The following is a 22,890-nucleotide window of genomic DNA, read 5'->3' as shown; positions in this document are numbered from 1 at the left end:
AATTATCAAAACAATTTTAATACAGAACATCTTTTATCTGGAATGGTCTGGACCAAGCGGAAATGGCAACTCCAGTCAGTGACTCGGACTTGAGTTAAACTCGAGTTGCAAAATACTCCAAAGTTTGCAACGTGATTTGGACTTGATTAAATTGACTTTAGATTTGGGACTTGGTGTCTGGTCACTTGTGACTTACATGTGACTTGAGTTTATTGAATGTTTGGAAAGTAATAATTGAATTAACAACAAATTAAAACAGGGTTTAAAATAAATGGTAAATGATTTTCACTTGGGCGTATACGGTTCCATCAATGATGACCTCTACTTTGTACATGTGTTTGTGCAGCACGCCAGCGCTCACGGCTGCCGGGTCACATGTTCTCCACAAAGGTTAAAGGGAGTGTTCGCCCTCCAAAGAGCACAGGACACACCATATCCAAGTGGCAAGCACCAGTTTTACCAATGTGTGAAAAGCACCACTTTATTCTCAGATGGTCCAGATGGTGCAGTCGAAATTGGTGCTCATGCAGAGAGCAAAGCTGTTTGTGATTGCAACAATAGATCAGATGGTGAATCAGTAACATGATCGGAACTCAATAACAGTAGACATGTTAAGTGACATTTGACTTCAAATCGTGATGCAAAGGTCCCCTTTGGCATGGAAGTTCCTTAGGGTCATAGAAACAAATTTATCCAAAGCCACACGTCATATCTCAAAATCCAAGATGGCCACCGTCGACCAATTGGGAAAACATGGCCCAGTCATAGCTCATGAACCGTTTGTCATAGAAACTATTATGACATGTTTTCTAACTAACTTGAGGTCACTAAACTCATTTCCGGTGACAATTTTGCTTTCTGATGGATTTAAAGGTCAAATCATAGACAAAAATACATAAATGTTACATTTTTTCTAAAATGTATGAGGAAAAAAAATTGTGAGAACGAGACATGACTTAACATGTCTACTATATGATGGTTAGGTCAGACCTAACTCAGAAATGGTTTTCTCATGCTGAATTTAACTACACATGACTTAGTCACATCATGTATCTATGTTATGTGACCTTTAATTTTTACTTTTTACTTTCAGATTCAAAGTGACTAATCCAAATGAGTTCCGATAACTGTGAAAGCACGCCTGCCACGATGGACTGGAGCCTATGTTTTATATGTCAATCAGACGAGACTCATAAGCCAACTTTGGATCCCTCATCATCTGTTAAATTGAGAAACAATCCTGAAAGACTTTCAGCCACTTACAGACAGGTTGTGAACAATATCCAGGAACTCAATGAATTAGGTGAGCTGCCTGATTTTGTATTTGTAGAGAATACTGGTGACAGTGATACTCAGAATATAGTGCAGCTGATGATGTCTAATCATGTAGTGTGGCACAAAGCTTGCAGGAATGCTGTCGACCATCAGAAAGTGCAGAGAGCCAGGAATAAGCATCAAGGACAAGCGTCATTTAGCCCGGTAAAAACTCGTGCAGCCAGGTCAGTCACACAGACATCACCCTCTACATCTTTGAGCGAACCAGTTGACACTCCGTGTCTCTTTTGTGATGAAGTGGGCAACAAGAAAGAGCTCAGAAAAGCTGCTACACTTGGCATGGATTAAAAAAAATCAATGACTGTGCTCAGCTGTTGGGCGACAAACGCCTGTTGTCTAAACTGTCCGCTGGTGACTTGATCGCTATCAATGCCGTCTATCATCGTGCGTGCCTGACTCGGCTGTATAGGAAGGTGGAGACGGTCGGATGTGACATCACTGATAGTCATAACACGCAGGTGATGCGTGCACATGTTCTCAATGAGTTACTTGACTTTATTGAAGATAACCGTGGTTCAGGGGAGTCGCCAGCAATGGCTCACTTGACGACCCTTTATGATAAGCGTATTGCTGCTCTTGGCTTTCCCTACATCAGATGCAATACAACACGCCTTAGAGAGGACATTGAGCACATGATTCCTGACATCAAGGCAGTAAAGATTAACCGTTGCTGGTCTCTTGTTTTCGACGATGACCTATCCAAAGCTATAGTTGATATGAAAGACAATACATCAACTGAAGTCTCCACCCTGCACAAAGCAGCCAAGATCCTCCGTCGAGAATATCTTCAAATGCGGCAAGCTTTTACGGGTTCCTTCTCAACCTCATCTGAAGCTGAATCAATCCCAACCACTCTGCGTTCATTCCTGTACATGCTTCTTGATGGACCATCTATCGATCAGCCATCTCCTGGATCTAAGAAGTCCAGGTTGCAACATCAATTGGGCAGCAGATCATCTTCAACTCAGTCGCATGCAGATCCAAGAAACGTGACAGTGTTCCACGTCACAACAGAGATAGGGAAACACCAGCTTCACTGTATATGGCTATGAAAGTACATCTTCAAACTGGCCGTGAATCTCTAATCGATGATTTGCATCAGCGAGGGTTGTGCATCTCGTATGACCGTTTGAGAGTGCGAAGTACAGATATTGTGAATTCAGTCATTGGTCACTGGGAGCAGGTTGGTGTGGTGGTCCCCCCTCAGGCAGTTAAACACGTTTTCACCACAGGCGGTTTTGACAACATTGACCATAATCCATCCTCTACGACGGCAACATCAGCCCTCCATGGAATATGCATCAGCATTCACCAGCACTTCTCGTCAGACACACAAGTTGCGAATCTTGATGAGATCCTCAATCCAGATGAGATGGGGAAGAAGACTATGTGGTCGATTTGCAAGTGTAAGACTGAATGTAAAGTCTCTTGTAAGTGCTGCATGCAGAGACAGCGCTATGTGCTGCGTGCAGAGACAGCGCTATATGCTTCTCTGCAGATGTCAAGGTTCGGGCGCCCACACTGGCAGGATGTACCAGGACAAGAGAGGAGAAGAGGAAGAACTTGTGTAATTACGACATTGTGCGTTGGATAATCTAATTACCTCAAATTTTCTGTATGTGAAAAACAATAAAATTTGTTATAATTTGTATTATTTTTTGGATTTCACCTTTAAATGCATCTGAAATGCATAGCTGATGCCAGAAATGAATTCAGCGACCTCAATTTAGCTGAAAAACATGTCATAATAGTTTCTATGACAAACAGTTCATGAGCTATGACTGGGCCATGTTTTCCAAAATGGTCGACAGCGGCCATCTTGGATTTTGAGATATGACGTGCGACTTTGGATAAATTTGTTTCTATGACCCTAAGGAACTTCCATGCCAAAGGGGACATTTGCATCATGATTTGAAGTCAACACCCTATTTTGTGCACTTAACATGTGTCTACTAATACCCATGCAAAAGAAGAAGAGGAGGATCAAGTTTCATGACTCATCAACCTCTGACAAGGCAGATAACAAAAACAAAAGTAGTGAAGGTGAACAGAAAAAGTCCTCTGGTAGGCCAGATAAGAAGCCAAAAGATAAGAACAACACAAATTACAAAGTCAGAAAGAAAGAGAGGAGGTACGGGGTTCATGGTTGTTCAAACAAGAATGGACGGAGTTATAAAGTAAAGAAGAAAAACAAAGAGGATGCAGGGATAGGTCTATCGGGAGGTGAAGGGAAAGAGAGGCCCATATTAAATCATCCACCAAGGCCCATCCCCCCTCGCCCCCCCCCACCGCCAGATTCAGCGGACACTGTTTACAGAATCCTTCGAGGAATTGCCCTCCTCACCCTCACCTCAATGTTTGAAGAGAGAGATAGAGAGATAGAGATATGCCAGCTGGTTACCTTACTTGCTGTCACTTGAATCATATCGACCTTCAAGACCCAACAGTTTTTCAATTTACTTCTTGAGTTGTGTGCCATGCAACGACATTGTGATGGAGGATGTCGTTGCATTTTGAATTTTGTGATGGATAATGTATTTGCATGCTCAGAATGCCTCACTAAAAATGAGTAAATGTATTAATATGTTTCTACCTTGCTCCTCCCCATGAAATGAAACATATTGTGTATGTGTCCTGTGTTCTCGGACAAAGCAGAGGTAAGGTAGGTGACCCAGCATTTGTTTAAGTTAGATGATATGGCAGAGCCGGGATGGCTCTGGAAGGAGGATGGGGGCAGTATTACGCTCACAAGGGGCTCATTACTTGGTGATGATAGGAGGCTGTGCTGGTTAAGGTATATCTTATGTGAAATCCCGGGTCATCCGTCGGACCAGAATAGCTCCCTTTATTTCTTTTCTTGCAATTTTATTTTATTCTTTAGCTCAAAAGACCTTCCTTATGGATCTTCCCACTCATTCGAGGGCTCTACATAATTTCCATGGGTGAAAACCACATGCGTGCTGATAAAAAGGAAATGGGAGGAGGAAGAAGATGAAGTTAAGAGTGCGGTTTTGAGAGAGAAGGACAGCGAGGACAGGTGTGGGACACATGGCCCAGATCTTTTATCACAGGTGACTGCCTGTGAGGTCTCTTGGAAGAGCTGCGAGATCCCAGTGGGGCTGCTTGTTGGAGGCACCGTCTGTGTTGAAGGGACTGTGCTGTAGAAGAGTTGCTCAGTCGGTAAACATCGTGTCGTGAAGAACAGAAAGAGAGAGAGAGAGCCGAAGCATTTGCTCTTCGGCGAGTATCATCTTGGCTAACCTGAATTGCTCTGGTCCTTTGGGTTGTGAAGTTTGCGGGCACATCCAAAGAGAAGGGGAAAGGAGGAACATCATCTCAAACAGGCATGAATTCCCCCCTCTCTTTTTTTTTTTTCCTTTTATTTTTCTTTATACCCTGGCAAATATTCCTTTGTTATTGATTCCTCTCTCCTCCCTTGGATTAAGATAGGGATATCTGGTGGGGTGTTTTATTGTGTTGTCAGTTTTGTTTTGGCACCTGTCTGTCTTTTCTTCATAATATCTTTATCACCGCATGTCAGTGGGATTTCCGATTGTATTTGTATTGATTGTTGCATAACCTGCTCTCTGATCCTGAGAAAAGGATTTGCATTCATTCCACTGTGATCAAATGTGCATGCATTTGCTTACTTTGCATTACATTACTGGATTTGTATACTGTGTGTCGGTGAGAAGGGGTGTAAATTTGCATCAGCATACGGATTATAACTTAGCACCGTTAAATCTGACTGCTTATACAACATGACCCACACATTGGGAACGTATTGACCTCCGGAGCACGTAAACTGGGATCTCCGGAGCAATAGACCATACCCGAGCGCCTCACCAAGGGGCCGGGTCATCACTCAGTCCGTCAAACTGTCTGTCTCCTCCACAACTCGAAAACTATGAAATCTAGCGGTCCCAAACTTTGCATGTCTACTAAGGGAACTCCAAGGTGGTGCATGGATGAAAACTGGGTGTTTGGGTTAATTTAAACACCCCTTTTGAAGATGATCTAAAGGGTGCTCATCACGAAAAACCAAAATAAGCCTTACCAAGATGGCGTCACGCCATCTTGGTCAGCGAGTGAGAGTCTGAAGCCGACATTTTTTTTGAACTGCTCAATTCCTTGACACGTAAGAGGCTGAAACGGTTTCTTCATGATAAGTTTTTTTTTCCCCCCAACTTTCCTCACATATCATCGATTGTCTGATCATCATAACTACAAATCGCTGGATTCATTGCAATGCTTAAATGCCCAGAGACAGCAGCATTTGTGGCTATATTTCATTTCTACACATACACATTCCAAAACCTTTGGAATTTCAATCTCAGCCGAATTTCAAATTTTAAACTCCTTTTATGACTTCAGTAGTATTTCCGAGTGCTAAAAAAAGTTTTCACATGTTGAATTCGGACATCACTCGACAATCCGGACATCAACAGTTGCATAATGTTTATTTAACCGATCGGCGATCGCTAATTGCTTGCCAAGAAAGCCATTCCTTATCAACCATTTTGTTGGAGTGCTTGATTGAGTGCTTAAGCCGCTTAGCGAAGGCTCTGCAATATTCACACTGTCAATGAATATATCGATCGACTTGAACAAAGTTCAGGGCCCAACCGCCTGTGTTTGGCCGTGCGGTGAGTCGGTCGATGTTTCGCTCGATGAAATGTGTAATTTATTTTACACCATATTTCCCGTTTTTGTACGATATCCTTTCATAATACGACCCGTCACTTCGGCAGAGATAAATCCATTAAAAAACATTAAACATTTCGTTTTCAAAGTTTCTTCAACCATTTTGTTTGAGTGGCGAAGGTAATTGGTGAGCGCTGTTCAAATTTTGATGGCGATACGGCAGGTCGGTTCTCCATGGGGACATTTCCAGAGAAGGAGGGCAAAAGAAATTAGGCAATGACAATGAGAATGAGAATGAGGAAATAAAAAATGTTTTTAGTTGTTACCAAAGCAACGAATTGCCACATCATGGCAGGATAGCCGAGAGGTATGCACACACTCTTTAAGCTGTCGAGCATGGGTTTGAATCCCGACCCAGCTATAAAATGTCATCCCAGTGTTTCACAGACAGGATTAGTCATTGATATGTATTCTGTCACTTGGATGGGCATTAAACTGGGGGTCACATCTGAATGAATCCCCCTCTCACCCTCCATACTCTCCCCTCTCTCTCCCCACTCTCTCCTCCCTCCACTCCCTCCCTCTGCCTCTCTCACCCCATCTATCCCCTCCCACACCTATCCCTCTCTCTGACCCCTCTCCCTCTCTGATCTCTCTACTCCCCCCTCCCCCCATTCCTCTCCCTCTCTCTCTCAAACCCCATCCACCCTCCCTCTTCTTCCCCACCTATCCCCCTCTGTTGAGGGGACTGTAGCATGTACAAATCAGATTCGCAGTGAACTGACCAGAGGGATGCAAGGGCGCTGTGAGGGATGTGCGAGCAAGAAGGCAGGCCTTTGCCAGGTATAGATGGTGTGGGTTTTAAATGCTCCTGCCCGGATTTATGTAGAACCCGGTGGTTAAAAAGAAAATGATGCTGTTTGGGCATGTTTTATCGCCCTTCGCTTCCCCTCCCTTGTGCTGCCTTCCCTTCTCCTCAAACCACATTCTCTTCCCCTCACGCTGCCTTCCCTTCCCATCACAATGCCTTCCCTCCACATCCCCTCAAATTTACGTCCTCCAAAACCCTACCCTCTCTCTAACCCCCTCCTCATGGACCTCTCCCGGTGGTCTCTGCATGCTGGATTAAAGTGCTGTTTTAACATACCCTATTTCGTTTAATTTTGTCAACTATGCCCCCCGCCCCCCTCTGACACAAGCCCAACAACCAAGCGCGTCAAGAACCCCTTCCCTCAAACTTTCCTCGTCCCAAGCCCCTTCCCCCTCCCCACTTTTCCCATCCTCCTCGCTCCCACCCCACTCTCAGTGTGCAGAGAGTCGTTTGGTGAGGCATCAATCTCCCCCCACCCCTCTTCCTCCCGCCCCGTCCTTCACCCCTCTTCACACCGCGAACCCTCCTCGCTCTCCCCACCCACCCCTCCCCTCCTCACACACTCTCTCTGTCTCTCTCTGTGAGCTGCGTGTGGTGTCATGGCGGCTGTGTGGTTTTCGTGAGCTGGGAGCTGCCTTTGCTGTTGGTTGTTACCCCCTTTCATATCTTTGTTTTACCCCCTTTCGTATCGTTTCTCAACCCCCACCCCCTTGTTTCTTTTCATGTCATTATTATTTTGTGATTAAACTTCTCCCCTGTTATTCTTTTCCCTTCAGCGAGTCGAAGGAGAGAGAAGGAGAGAGAGAAGGAGAGAGAGAAGGAGAGAGAGAAGGAGAGAGAGAAGGAGAGAGAGAAGGAGAGAGAGAGAAGGAGAGAGAGAGAAGGAGAGAGAGAGAAGGAGAGAGAGAGAAGGAGAGAGAGAGAAGGAGAGAGAGAAGGAGAGAGAGAAGGAGAGAGAGAAGGAGAGAGAGAAGGAGAGAGAAAAAGAAAGAGAAAAGAGAGAGAAAAAGAGAGAGAAAAGAGAGAGAAAAAGAGAGAGAAAAAGAGAGAGAAAAAGAGAGAGAAAAAGAGAGAGAAAAAGAGAGAGAAAAAGAGAGAGAAAGAGAGAAAGAGAGAAAGAGAGAGAAAGAGAGAAAGAGAGAAAGAGAGAAAGAGAGAAAGAGAGAGAGAACGATGCAATTGTGAGTGAATTATTTGCTTTCCATTGTTTCCGCATGTTTATATATTGCTTCATTTAATGTGCCTTGAGCTATTTTCAGTTATTTACAATTCCCTCTGCCGTTGTTATTGTTAGCATGGCCGGCATGACGAGCGTTCATTCTCACGGCACCGTTTTCAGGTCATTAAGTAGGAAGCATGGCCTCACGTGCGTCCCTCCTGCCCACGTGGCGGTCGAATCGATTATTATTGCCGTCGGTGGAATTATCGGCGATGAAAATGTCGTCGCAGCATCGAGAATGAACAAGAAAGTTGTTGTTTGTGTTTTACAAGAAAGTATGGTCGCGAGTGTCGTGAAATCGGGCTTATCCGTCGAGCCCGACATTTTCATTCTGGTTTCTCCGCTCGATTCTCCATCAGTGAAGGTTATCATTTCTAATACTCCACCCTATCTGGAGAATGAAAAAATAGAATGTGCCCATCGCCCTTATGGTACCGTCGTGTTTCGCAGTTCAATGGTTCCCTTACGGTGCCGCGATTATCATTTTAAACACGTTTATTCCTTCAGATGTCAACTCTTCATGGTTTTGAACAAGAACCGTTGTGATCTTGACGTCAGTTTCACAATTAAACATGATAATTACAATTATCAAATGTACGCAACGACGCAGATGTTAACGTTTTACGCCCGTAATCAACACGGACATCTGCGAAGGGATTGCCCAGGTCATCCCCAAGAAACTAATTCAACATCAAATGCGAACACCATGCTACCTGAAAGACTGGAGCCTCTTCCTTCATCTGAAGGACAGCAATCCTTTCCTTCACAACATTCCCAACTGGCAGAGATAAGTGATGCTGATGCTGGTTTCACCATTGTTACCCGGAGTAAAGCACAGAAGCATGAATTTGATAAGAAAATAAATAGTCTGGTGGAACCTAAAAGGTCTTCTTATGCGCAAGCTGTCACAGCACCTGTCAAAAAATTATCTGAATCCATTCCCACGGACTCATCTCCCGAGCAGCCTTGTACCCTCGTTGTTAGTACATGTGAAACTGTTGTTCCCAGTGTGCCCAATGAACCTGAGATCTCTTGTGAAGTTGATGACCCCCCCCCCCCCCGCCCCATGTGCAGTTGCTGTCGTTGAAATTGATACGCTGGATGTACAAATTGATTGTAATGTAGATGTGGGTGCACCTGTGACACCTGATCAAATTGCTGTTGAAAAACAGCTCAGGGGCTTGCGGTAGATAGCATGGGATACGAGTCTGATGGGAAATCCTCTGTTGTCTCAGCTTTAAGTGATGCAAGCAGCGATATGCTTTCTCAAAACACTGAGGTTGATTCCTTAGTTTCTCCGAATGCTGTTCATGCTTTCTTGCACAAAAGTTTTCGGAAAAAGGGGGTCAAAATTAAAGACCATTTTCCAGTTCTAGAGGATTTTATTCAAGTGGCTCGAATAATGATTTCTCGACGTGATAGATATAACGTTGCAGACCCTCAACGTCACCGGTTAAGAAAATTTCTGAGTTACGCTTGGAATGAACTTAAAGATCTTGGCTGATCTATTTTTGCCTGCGACTCCTTAAAGATGAAACTATCCATTGCTTGCCTAAATATCAATGGTTGTTGCACATCTCTTCGTAAAGTGCAAGTTAAACAGCTAGTTGAGTGCAACAAGGTTGATATCTTACTCCTCCAAGAAAGTCACTACTGGTGATTCTTCAACTGAGTGGGAACTGTTTGTTAAAGGACATTGGTTCTTCAGTAATCTTTCAAGTCCGATTGCTGGGATAGCCATCTTTTTTCGGCAAGCTCTTCCTTTAACTTTAGTTTCCTTTCAAGAAATTGTGAAGGGATATTTAGCTTCCCTGACCTTCTCCATTAGTAAACACCCTTTTACAATAGTCAATGTGTATGCACCAAGTACAAATGCTGAAAGATCTTCCTTCTTTGACGGTCTTGATTCATATCACTGGGGAACAAATATTTTCTTATCTGTCGCATGAGATTTTTCAACTTATTCTATGTATGTTTTCAACGCTGATTTCAAATCTGAAATTGGTTTTCCTCTTCATGCTCTAGTTTTTATGCAATTTGAAACTTGTGATTTTCGCAAAAAAGGACACCCATTGCTATTTGCACTCGGGATAACTTGAGAACTCGGGGTGCGATTTCAAACTTTAGTGGAAATATACGATGCCTAAACTGTTAAATAACTATAGACCGTATTCGTTTTGCTGCTAACGATTTGCTCAGGATTTATTTGACATCAATTTTCTTTATCTTCATTGATATATATTCTTTAACTTTATGTTTTTCTTTGTTTCAGATCTGATCATGGCTTCTTCAATAAGACATAAATGTGTAAGTAATCCTGATGCATTCTGTTATGTATGTCGCTGCTACACACTACTTCGTCAAAAGCACAATATAACATCGTTTGTAAGGCATGCCTATAAAGCCTATTTTGATGTTCCCCTTGACGACCAAGACAAGAAATGGGCTCCTCATATTGTATGTCATAAATGTGAGGAAATGCTTCATGATTGGACAAAAGGAAAACGAAAGGGTCTGCCTTTTGGAGTTACCATGGTTTGGTGAGAACCCAAGGACCACGAAACTGACTGCTATTTTTGCCTGGTCAACACAAAGGGTGTCGGCAAGAAAAACCGGCAAAAGATCTCCTATCCCTGTATTCCCTCAGCAATTCGACCTACTCCGCACTCTGAGGAACTCCCCGTTCCAGTCTTTAATGGTTTTGTCTTATCTGAAGATGAAGGCAGTGAACATGATCAGCAAGAGCATGAGGGTCGTGATGACGGGCTTCAACAAATGGTTTCAGAATCCGAAACCTCCTCATCTGATACCAAACGGTCATCAGCCCCTCAGCAGTTTAGCCAACCGGAATTGAATGACAGTGTGTGATTTGGGGCTCTCCAAGAAAGCAGCTGAGGTATTATCCTCCAGGCTACAAGAAAAAAATCTACTTGACCACTCTGCAAATGTTTCGTATTTCCGAAAGCGGGACCAGATCGTTGTCACCTTTTTCTCAGAAGACAAGCAGGTTGTTTACAGCCACGATATCCCAGGTCTTCTCAGGCAATTAGGTGTTACTTCGTATAATCCAACAGAATGGCGATTATTTCTGGATACCTCTAAGCGCAGCCTCAAGTGTATTCTCTTGCACAATGGCAATGTTTATGGAGAGGTTCCAGTTGGTCACTCAGTGCACTTGCGAGAAGAACATCTTCTTTCTTCTTCTTTCGGCTGCTCCCATTCGGGGTCGCCACAGCGGATCATCCGTATGATCCGCATAGTGATTTGGCACATGTTTTATGCCGGATGCCCTTCCTGACGCAACCCTGGTCGCCTCTTACGACACAGGGATATGGTACACCTATTTTAACCGGGGTATACACCGGCCCAGTACACTGGTACTCACTTCACCGACCTCGGAAGGATGACAGGCTGAGTCAACCCCCTGGTGTATTAATTTAGTGGCCCAACGGGGCTTGAACTCAGGACCTTTTGGATCCTAAGCCGCTGTCCTAACCACTGCGCCAACACCAGGCTTCGCTTGCGAGAAGAACATAATGACATAAAAATGGTCATTAACTTACTCAAATATCACGAGCACAACTGGATCATTTGTGTGGATCTGAAAATGGTCAACATTCTCCTTGGTCAACAGAAAGGCTTCACAAAGTTTCCATGCCATCTCTGCATGTGGGACAGCCGAGCTCGAGAGAAACACTGGATCCAGAAGGAGTGGCCCATCCGTGAAACTCTGGAAGCAGGCATGCCAAACATTGTGAATGACCCAATCGTCAGCCGAGAGAAGATCATTTTCCCCCACTCCATATCAAACTCGGCTTGATGAAACAGTTTGTGAAGGCATTGAGTACTGATGGTGAATGTTTTCAACATATAGTTTCTGCTTTTCCTGCTTTGTCTTTCAAGATCAAAGCAGGTGTGTTCGATGGACCTCAAATTCGTGCCCCTTGTACGTGATGAGGAATTTGTAAGGAAGATGAATGACAATGAGAAGATAGCGTGGCTGTCTTTCGTCGCAGTTATCCAAAACTTTATTGGTAACAAAAAGGCAGATAACTTTGAATTTCTGGTTACTAGAATGCTGTTGGCTTTTGGCGATCTTGGGTGCAACATGAGTGTCAAGCTCCATTTCCTGAAGTCACCTTGATCAATTCCCTGAAAACTTTGGGGCTGTAAGTGAGGAACAGGGAGAGCGCTTCCATCAGGACCTCATGTTGATGGAAGAGCGCTACCAAGGGTGATGGGACAAAAATATGATGGCAGACTACTGCTGGAGCATCAAACGAGATTGCCCTGTGGAAGTCCACAAATGCAAGAGCTGCAAGCGCAAATTCTTGCCTGAATAGGACCTATTTGAACTTTGCATTCCATCCTTATCAATTGTTCTGAATCACCTATCGTCTTTATGTCGAAATATATTGTTGTGGTTGAGGAAATTCGCAAACCACCATTCAGGTCCCGTAGGTGAGATATCTCTGTAAGTACATGTGCAGTTAGCCCAAACCCGTTGTTTAGAGGGAATAAATGTCATTCATTCGGGCTGCGACCCTTTAAGATAGCCGTTTTTCTGTTCTATCTTTATTTTGAACCAACCACGTCTCAACCGCCATCACACAACAACCACCAACCGCAACGCCGCTTCACAACAACAACAACGCCAACAGCCACGACCTTTACCGTCACAACTCGCTCTCGCAATCATCGCATCACCGCCATTCCAAGCATCACCGTGGCCAGGGACCACCACAATAAACCCTCCACCACCTTCACCTCTCCTCCTTCTGCCGCCATTCCCGCACCGCTTGTGGGCACCGATCCTGGACTCGTACAGGGCGCGCGCCGAGCAGCGGGTGCAAAAAGCGGACTTTCCGGGGAAGTCGGATCAGGAATGATTCACGCCCACTTCTGTTCCGTCCTATTAGCAAGCGCGGGGCGATTTGGCCCCGCCTCCAGGCGCGTCGGAGTAGAATCGATATATGCAAATTTGAGGATCAGGAATGATTCACGCCCACTTTTCCTCCGTCCAATGGGTGAGTGTGGCTCCGCCCCCGAGCTGATCCTGATCCGAAAATCTGCATATGGTTTCTCCTGCTGACTATAAAGCGCCAAGCGCGGAGCGAATCGAGGGAGAGATGAGTTTCTGTTTCGGGCTCGAGTTGGAGTAGAGAGTTTCTGTTTCGGGCTCGGGCGCGTTGTGGCGGCGGCGAAGTGTGGCAGCAGCAGTCAAGACGGGTCTGGAGGAGAGTCGGTCTGTCGGGGTTCGGAGTCTGTCGGGGAGCTGCAGAGAGGAGAAGCCGGGAACGCGGTCGAGGGCGCAGTGGAGTCGCTCGTCGCGGGACCCAAGCAAGCCAGCTATCCTCTTTCCCCAGAGCATCAACAACCCACCCCCCTGTTTCCCCCCCCCGCGCTGAGATAGTGCGAAAAGGGGGGCCCCGTTCCCACCCCATTCCAGGCAGTGCCAGCGAGGCCCGCGGAGGAGCGCAGAGTCAGGGCGCCGTCGCCATTTTGCGGCTCATCACCAGACGGGTAGGCTCGACGCGGTCTCGTCCCCAGGCCCATCTGCCCCCTTGTAGTTGAGGGTGGCCCCTTTTTCTTTTGATTTTGAGTATATGTGTTGTCGGCGCCGTCTGTAAAGTAAAACTGTGTAAGTGTTGCCGTGTGCTCGCGTAGTCGGTAGTAGATCTGCATTGTGTTTCTTTTGTTGCAATTGCTTTTGGTGCATAATTGTTGTGTTTCTTTTACATTTGCTTTTGGTGCATAATTGTTGTAATTGTATATGTGTGCTTTCCGTTTGCCGCGGAATAAATGTGAATTATGTTGGACTGTTTTTCCCGTTTCGCTTCGTCTTTTCTTTAATTGAATCTCTATCTTACTTCACGTAAAGGGTTGGTCGTGGGCTAAATACGCCCAATAATTAATCGGAACCGTCGAGGTTGACGATAACACCGCTCAGTTATCCCGATAGTACGGAACGGGTCGCTTAAAGTGGCCCGTGTCCGAAGTCGACCTGCGGCGAGGTGTGATCGCCCGGTCTACCCTCCGTGTGGGTACTTAGGTAGGTCGAATTTGGCGAACAACCCTATCCCACACGGGGGGCCGATTGGCACGATCGTGGTGAGGCTGAAAGGCCCACCCGTGACTAGTTCCCGGCGTTAGTCCGAGAGGGTCATGACGGAAATGTCCGTCCGGTGGGCGACGTGCCGCGATTCGAGTTACGTGGCCGTTCGCACGCCGGCGGGCGCGAATTCGCAACAATATGTTAATTTAAATTTGCTTTCAATTGAAATTGTAACTTACCAAATAAATGTTGAAAATGTTGAATTGCAAAATACATGTTTAATATAAATTTGCTTTTAATGCAAATTGTAACTTACCAAATAAATGTTGATAATGGTGGATTGCAAAAAATCTAGAGCTTACAGAGAGAAACTAACTTCAGATTTGAATTCAGCAGACTCAAATTAGGTAGGATCAAGTGCTGGTATCAATGCAACAAAAACTTTGTTCCCCAGTGTATCGTGCTAGTGTTCCTCCTGACCACTTCCTATGTCTTGGAGGAGATTTTAATTGCACACTAAACCCCTCCCTTGATAGGAATAGAGCTGAGCCGCATGTAGCCAGCACGAGATCTCTTGTTCACTCCATCTCAAGATTCAAGTTGACTGACATTTGGAGATTGCAACATCCGACGCAGCAACAATTCACCTGATGTCGCTGCTCTAACAATTTAGTGTCCCGAGCTCGACTTGATCAATTCTATGTTTCCGATCACTTCCTTAACCTCGTTTTAAACACTTCTATTCTCCCATCTGGGTTTTCCGATCACCATGTAGTTATAATGCAGTTTCAATTGCCATTTGCTAAGGTGGTGAGTCCATATTGGAAGTTCAATACAGCACTCCTTCAAAACAAGTTACTTGTTTCTTCCTTTAAGACCTTTTGTGCACATTACATCACAATGGATCGGGACTTCTCTTGTTTACGTCAGTGGTGAAAAAATGTTAAAGCTCAAATTAGAATCTTTTGTCAAAATTTCTCACAACACAGTACTCGAGATCGTGACATCGATATAGACCAGGTGAAGACACAAATTCTTCATTGGAAAACAAGATGTCCTCTTCTAATAATAATGAGCAGCGATAAAAGTTGCATGAAAAGAAAGCCCTTTTGAATGAGTTATTGGCTGAGCGTGCAAAAGGTGCACTTCTTCGGATGAGAATGGTTCACTTGCAACAATTGAATACTCCTAGCAGGCTCTTCTTTAAGCGTGAAACTGCCTCAAAAAAATCAAAAACAAATATTGTCCTTGCATTCTGCTGACGGAAGGATTTTGACTGATCCGAGTGACATTAAACTTACAGTTAAAATTTCTTTTCTCACCTCTACTCCTGTAAGCCCACTTCCCTAGGCCATACACATTCATTTACTGATCCATTGCCTACACTTACTGAAGCCCAGAACTTGACTGTTGAGGGTGAAATAACATGATATAAAGTTGCTAGTGTTGTTAAAAGCTTGCCCACCAATAGAGCACCTGGTATAAACGGGTTTCCAGTTGAATTCTACAGCACCTTCTGGGATCTACTGGAACCGTGTCTGCTAATTGTATTTTTAGAAAGTATACAGACTGGTAAACTTCCTTTAAGCTGGAGAAGTGCTATCATTTCATTAATTCCGAAAAAAAAGGAGATCTTCAACTTGTTGAGAACTGGCGCCCGATCTCTCTACTTTGTGTCGACTATAAAATACTGTCCAAGTTACTTGCCAATCGCTTAAAGACTTTAATTGGGCACATTGTATCTCCTGACCAGTCTTATTGTATTCCCGGTAGATTGATATTTAACAATTTTTTTATGTTCGTGATTTGATTTCTATTTGTTATTGTCAGAATGTGAACACTGGCCTGATCTTTCTCGATCAAGAAAGGCTTTTGATAGTGTTGACCTCCCTATTTATTTGAAGTTTTGAAGGGATTTGGGTTTGGTCCTTTATTTATTGTATTAAATTACAGTATCACAACAACTTCAGTTTAATAAACATCAATAACAGTTTATTGGGTGGTCGCTAGACTACACTTCGTCTCAGGTTTTCCGTCTGTCTGTTTGTTTGTATGTATGTATGTAATGGACAGCTCTGGAGGCCAGAGGAGTCAACCAATTTTGATGAAACTTGACTGGTAGGTGCATACCAGGATCTAGTTGTATGCTTTTGAGCACCGTTGCTATGGACGCCACCATTGCCTAGCAATGGAACTTTGAAATTTTTTCGAAAATCAATTTATTTTTTTTCGAAAATCAAAAATTGGCTTCCGCGCTTTTATGCGCACTATAATCAACCTCTTTGTCAAAAATTTTCAGCCCGATCCGTCAAAAACTGTATGACGAGTATGCAATTATATTACTATATGCTTTCACCCCAACGTTCGCGTTGGGATTCCCTAACGTAGGGTTAGGGAATCGAACACAAATGATGAATGGACATTTGCTCGTCATGTTCCTATATGGAACAACGAACGGCAAAAATGCCATCTGATGTGTTCTCCTGTCTACATATTTCAAATTCACCTTAGTCCAGTGACCACGCACGTCGCCTACCACCTTGTGTTCACCTTTTCCAGTTCAGCGAGGCATAAGACAAGGTTGCCCTCTCTCTGGGTGCCTGTATTCCCTTGCTATTGAACCATTGCTGATTCATTTACGTAAAAAGCTTTCTGGTTTTTCAGTGGCACCTCTTGTTAATCCTGTCAAGGTGCTTGTATATGCTGATGATGTGTGTGTGATTGTCAACACTCAGTCTGACATTGCTGTCCTTACAAGTGCTCTACATGAATTTAACCTGGCATCTTCTGCGACTGTTATTTTGAGCAAAAGTAAAGCCTTGTGTCTTGGTCCTTCAGAGTTATTTATCCCACCTTCTCTGCCTAAAGCCTTGCAGTGGAGGTATGATGGTGTAAAGCAGCTTGGGGTGTTCATTGGGAATGAGACCTTCTCTTTAAAGAATTGGGATCAACTGGTTGATCAAATATCTCACACCCTTAATCGTTGGAAAAAGTTGTCCAGCCTCCTGTCTTATAGAGGTAGAGTGCTGATAATTAACAACTTGGCCACTTCCAAACTCTGGCATAGGATGACTGTCTTACACCCCCCCCACCCCAAACCACAAATCATTAATTTGCAACGAATCCTTGTGGAATTTTTCTAGAATGGCATGCACTGGCTTCGAGCAGATCTTCTGAGTCTACCGCCAGCAAAAAAAAGGCGGTCAAGGGCTTGTGGACATACCAGCAAAATACTGTCCTTCCAGCTGACTACCTTGCGTCAACTTCTGTACAAGGAAGTCCTGTCTTGGTGGCCTCTGGCTTTGCACTTGCTGCAGCAAGCCGGTAAGCTCAGGTGTGGCCCTGAGCTCTTCCTACTTGACCTGCGGCGAATCGACACCTCACTACTGCCCTCCTTCTACCAAAGTCTCCTGAATGCCAGTGTGTCATTTCAGTACAAAACAAGGATTCGTATAAATTTTGTAATCTTATGTGTGAACCTGTCTTTTGCAATAGCCTGTTCCATCATGACTACCAAAGCAGGTCCCAAATTCAATCCTTCATTGAATCTGGTTTCTTCCTTATAAGGGACTTCGCTAATCATACTTATTCTGGATGGCAGACCCCGAACCAGATTTTGGAAGTGTGCCATGTCAAGTCAGCTTGTTTAATTGTTAAAGTTTTCAATTATTTAAATTCATCGTGGCCTCCATTGCATGGTGCTCAAGATACAAGTACAACACATCCTGACTTCCCTGACTTTTGTTTTTCTAGCGCTCCCTCCACAAAGCCTTTACAAACCTGTACAAAGACTGCTCTAGAGGTATGTGCAATGTCTTAATGTTGTTATTTCTGCCAACCCCGATAGCACTCTGACCACCCACTGGAAATAACTTCTGCCTGCAGGGGTTCCATTATCTCCTGTCTGGTCCTCCACATATACGTCACCTGTGTCTAAGCGTGCTGGAGACATACAGTGGAGGCTCACACACTACTCCTTACCATCAAACGTGTTTTTTTTAAAAGACTGAACCTTGCGTTATCTGATGAATGTCCTTTTTGCCGACAATCCGAGGACATTTTCCATGCTTATGTTGGATGCCAAAGGCTGGTTCCGCTTTTTCAACTCTTGAATTTTCTTTTCCAGAGATTTGGTTTGTGCTTTTCTTTCCATTATTTTGTTTACTATATGTCTGAATCTTGCAAAAATGTCAGATCTCAAATTGTAAATTTCCTGCTCGCTGAAGCAAAACTCTCGATATACATTACTCAGAACACAACGATTTTGGGTGTTAATTTGGAAGAATGCAGTGTCTTGCTTGCCTTTGAAGGCTCTGTACATGCCCATCTTAAAATGGAATTTCATTTTTACCGAGAGATGTCTCAAGTTAGGCCTAAGTCACATTTGCCACGGCGGCCGTGGGGTCTCCAAAATCTACCGCCACGAGCAATTGTACAGCGGCCGCAGTATTTCCACGGTCACACAATGTAGCAGTCACATATGTTTTTATTTTTCGGGTAGCCGCACGGCGTATTTATAAATTGTGGAGACTAAAAAAGTGGGGGTGCCCTACGGTCTTTGATTTGATGTCGCACGGTGACCTTAAAGCGTTCCTGCAGTGGCCATAGAATTTTCAAGGCAGACGCAAGGTGCCCGCAGGGAGACCCTAAGGAGAACGTAACGCCTGCGGCCAGACGGACGGTAGCGAGTGGGTTCTTTATGTTTTTTACCAGTTCTTTTGTTTCGGCTTTTCAAATTGCTACGGCGAACGTAGAAATGAAAAAAGTTATAACTCCGCGCTATAATTCCACGGCGACACTACGGCCTGTAAAATATAGTCATACGGCGTAGGGCCACCCTGAGGCCACCTCAGAAACTCTGCGGCTGCCACACGTTTGTCAATTCAGAGGGCGTACGGCCGCCATATCCTCGCCGTAGAGCAAATGTGACTTAGGCCTTAATGATTTCATTCAGAAATGGTGCAAAGTTGAAGTTTTGTGCAAGGTGGAGGGAAATGAATTATCTTCGCTACTTTAATGAGTTATCATGTATTACTGTTCCTGAATTGTTCATCTACATTGATTGAAATTGTTTACTACTAGTTTCTTTTATACTTTTTGTAATAAAAAGATGTCAAAAAAAAAAATCAAAAGTCTGTCTGTCTCCCTCTCCCTCTCTCCCCTCCCCCATTTTATATATATATATATATATATATATATATATATATATATATATATATATATATATATATATATATATATCTCTCTCATCCTGTCCATCTCTCCCTCTCATGCCTGGAAAACACCAATCCCACACTTTATAGTCGGGTCAGGGATTGAACACAGAAAAGAAAGCTGAGAGTAAAGTGTCTCTGTACTATCCTGTCAGATGATTTCACATAACAATGCCAATTGATAGAACAACATCATTAAAATTTATGATTTTGCCAATGACATTTTTAAAACAGATTAATAACGAGGCAAGCTTAAACAAAAATAAGGATTATAATGATCATTATAAAGCCATCAATTTTACTGCTCACCTGAATTGCTATTTTTTTGAAAGGGTGCTTTTTCCTCAATTTCGAATATTGACATAAAAATCATACGACCACCCAAACTTTGAGACATTTTTGAAACAGATTAATAATGAGGCAAGCTTAAACAAAAATAAAGATTATAATGATAATTATAAAGCCATCAATTTTACTGCTCACCTGAATTGCTTTTTTTTTGAAAGGGTGCTTTTTCCTCAACAAGGTGTGTAACACCACACCCAAGGCCCACACGTCAGCTGCTGGACCGTCGTAGTTTTTCTTCTGGAGGATTTCCGGAGACATGTAAGGTCTTGTTCCACCTCCATATCCAATCAAGGTGCCAGGTGGAAACGTCCTGGCCAATCCAAAATCAATGACCTTCAGTACCCCCGCTTGACTATAGAGGAGGTTTCCAAGCTTCAAAATAGATACAAAAAAATGTATTAGTCAAGGAATGGACACAGGATGAAAGTTAAACTAAACGATATTTGATAACTTAACAGGACAGACACATTCAACCTTGTCATTTTAATCTGAAATAGCGATTTACACCTGCAATATTTTATTGGTTCACGAAAAAAAATTTCACAAAATTTTTCACGAAAAAAATAAGTGACCACTATATTCGTTAGTGTTGTGTGTCTGTCTGTCTGTATGTATGTCTGTCTGTCCCGAGCATAGCTCCATGGGTTTTGATCCGATCCTGGTAAAATTTTGGTGGCAGGTTAATATCATGATCTAGTTGTGTTTTCCTGAGAATGGGTGTGGTGCGCCCATTATGGGTGGAGCCACGCCCAAAAAAACGTGTTTTTAGGGGATAGCCGATTTCAATTTGCATCTTCTCCGAGGGGTTTGTCGAATCTGGCAGTGGTTTCGGTATTTGGTTAGCCCAATGGCACCTGCATAGCCCCACGGAGCTCGATTTTTCATTTTCGGCCCAAGGTCAAGGTCACAAGGTCACGAACTTACAAAATTGCGAATTTTGACATAAAAAATTATCTTCTTCGAGGGGTTCGTCGAATCTGGTTGGGGTTTCGGTATTTGGTTAGCCCAATGGCACCTGCATAGCCCCACGGAGCTCGATTCTTCATTTTCGTCCCAAGGTCAAGGTCACAAGGTCACGAACTTAGAAAATTGCGAATTGTGTTTTTAGGGGGTAGCCAATTTCAATTTGCATCTTCTGAGGGGGTTTGTCGAATCTGGCAGGGGTTTCGGTATTTGGTTAGCCCAATGGCACCTGCATAGCTCCACAGAGCTCGAATTTTCATTTTCGTTCCAAAGTCAAGGTCACAAAGTCACGAACTTAGAAAATTTCGAATATTGACGTAAAAATCATACGACCGCCCAAACTTTGAGAGCTCCTATCCCTGTATTTCCTCAGGATGACAATATTTTTTATGCATAATCTTGAGGTCATTCCCCACCTAAAGTCGAGAAACCATTTTGCTCTGTCTCGTACACCTTGCTCGTGGCGCCCCCTTCAAGTTTGTTTTTACGCTGATTTCATCAAAGTATGGATAATCCGAGGAGTGTGAAATGCCATAGAGCCTATATGACGTTATATTGTTCCTGGAATGTTCCAGAGGAAGTTTTGCACCAAAGGTCATAATCCTTGACCTTTGACCTTTAAAGTTCACAAAGGTCAAATTTTCAAAGTTGTGGGAATCGAACCGGGTTTTCGACCTTCTTCGACGAACCAACTCCAATAAGCTATAGCACATATCCTGTTTCCTTATTTTAATGTCCACAACATTGTTTTGGGACCTTTAAAGGTTACGCAAAGGTCAAATTTTGAAAGTTGTTGAACAAAACCGGGTTTTCGACATTTTGCAGCTAATACTACATCATATATACTACTACAATACTACAGCTAATACTAATATCTGTCACTCGTACTACATCATGTTGATCATTTTTATAACTTGGTCAAACATTATCACATTCTCTCATCCTTGACTTCTGAAACAATCTACATCGTCAAATACTGCTCGTGAACAATCATCGTCTTCAGACTTGTCCCAACTATTTTCATTACAACATGTAAATCCGATGAAATTTAAGTCTTCATTTTGGGCTCACATCAAATTTCAAATGATGTATATGAATACCAATGGTCCGACGGGATGGTGCAGAGGTCGCGCACTTCATTGTGATTTTGTCTCGTCTGGGTTTGATTTGCAACATATCAATTGCTGGACGATTGGTTTCACACACAAGGCATTGCAGCAATGAATGAGCCATCCATGAGCCATCCATGGGCTTGCATGTTAAGCCAGGGTCCCATTTGCCAGCACATGATTATTATGAAGTTATCAAGTTCCGCCAAGTCGTGGCCAATGTCTGGTGATGGACATAATCAGATTTCTCCAAACATCCCCATCCTGCACTGCTTCCTAAATCTCCAGGAGAGACAGCTTGGTGCAGCCTTTACCCCATTCATCCAGCACATATGAGGTCTTCCTCATCTTCCGTCAACCACACCCAGCATGGTTTACTTCATCAGACGTTCGATTTCTGCATGCACGGTGTGTCCAAAGTACGACTGTTTCTGTTTTAGCATCAGCGCTGCTCATGGACATGGTGGTCTAATATATTCAAGCACTGATTTGTTTGTTCTTCTTGCTGTCCTTGGAATCCATATCATTCATCTCCAACTCCAGATTTCAAAACTATCAATCTCCTTCCTTTCTTTATTTTCACTGTCCACAACTCACATCAATACATTGCAACTGGAAATACCAGAGCATTCACCAACCTTCTCTTGGTTTCTATTGTCACATCTTTGTCAATCGACATCTTTATCGATCCTTCCCAATGTTCTCCCCAATGATAACCATCCATTCATTTCACCTCCACATTCTCCACTCACTTCAACCTCAGAATCAAGGAAAATGAAACTTTCCACGATTTTGACCAAACTCGGGTGGTAGGTACATCTTATGACCTAGTGCTTTGGAAATTGTGATGGTTGCTAGGGACGCTTTGGTTCCCTAGCAACAACTGAAAAACCTTCAAAATCGGTACCGTTCACACGAAATCAATTCCGAAAGCCATTATCCCATGTAGGGTTATGAAATTTGGCACGAATGATCTGCAGGTGATGCTCTATTAAATATATTCTTGTTTTTGTGATATATGGAATACTTTACCCGCAGCGTCCCCTACAATTAGGGTATGCGCGAAAATTGGCGAAAGTTGAAGGCCCCCTCGCGACCAGGTGAGTGCATCGATACGAATGAAACTTTGCAGG

The 22,890-nt window shown here is 43.6% G+C and overlaps 1 protein-coding gene and 1 long non-coding RNA gene across 2 annotated transcripts in view; one reads left to right on the top strand and one right to left on the bottom strand.

Moving 5' to 3' along the window:
- LOC147018647 (sperm motility kinase 2B-like) overlaps positions 1 to 22,890 on the bottom strand; it is an 84,705-nt gene that overhangs the window by 40,363 nt on the left and 21,452 nt on the right. Inside the window, exon 5 of the mRNA XM_085898533.1 lies at positions 19,821 to 20,057. Coding sequence (XP_085754659.1) covers positions 19,821 to 20,057 — 237 coding nt within the window. The remainder of the gene's footprint in view (positions 1 to 19,820; positions 20,058 to 22,890) is intronic.
- LOC147018648 (uncharacterized) lies at positions 7,894 to 19,200 on the top strand. The gene is made up of 4 exons (XR_015062475.1): positions 7,894 to 8,031; positions 10,342 to 10,376; positions 17,878 to 17,926; positions 18,010 to 19,200. It is a non-coding gene; the product is annotated as an uncharacterized LOC147018648 (long non-coding RNA).

The sequence above is a fragment of the Eptatretus burgeri genome, chromosome 10, assembly GCF_056783735.1.
Source record: "Eptatretus burgeri isolate ZD-2024b chromosome 10, Ebu_testis_v1, whole genome shotgun sequence".
Taxonomy (NCBI): Eukaryota; Metazoa; Chordata; class Myxini; order Myxiniformes; family Myxinidae; genus Eptatretus; species Eptatretus burgeri.
Note: the sequence above shows the minus strand (reverse complement) of the source record. Positions and strands in the feature narration are given on the sequence as shown.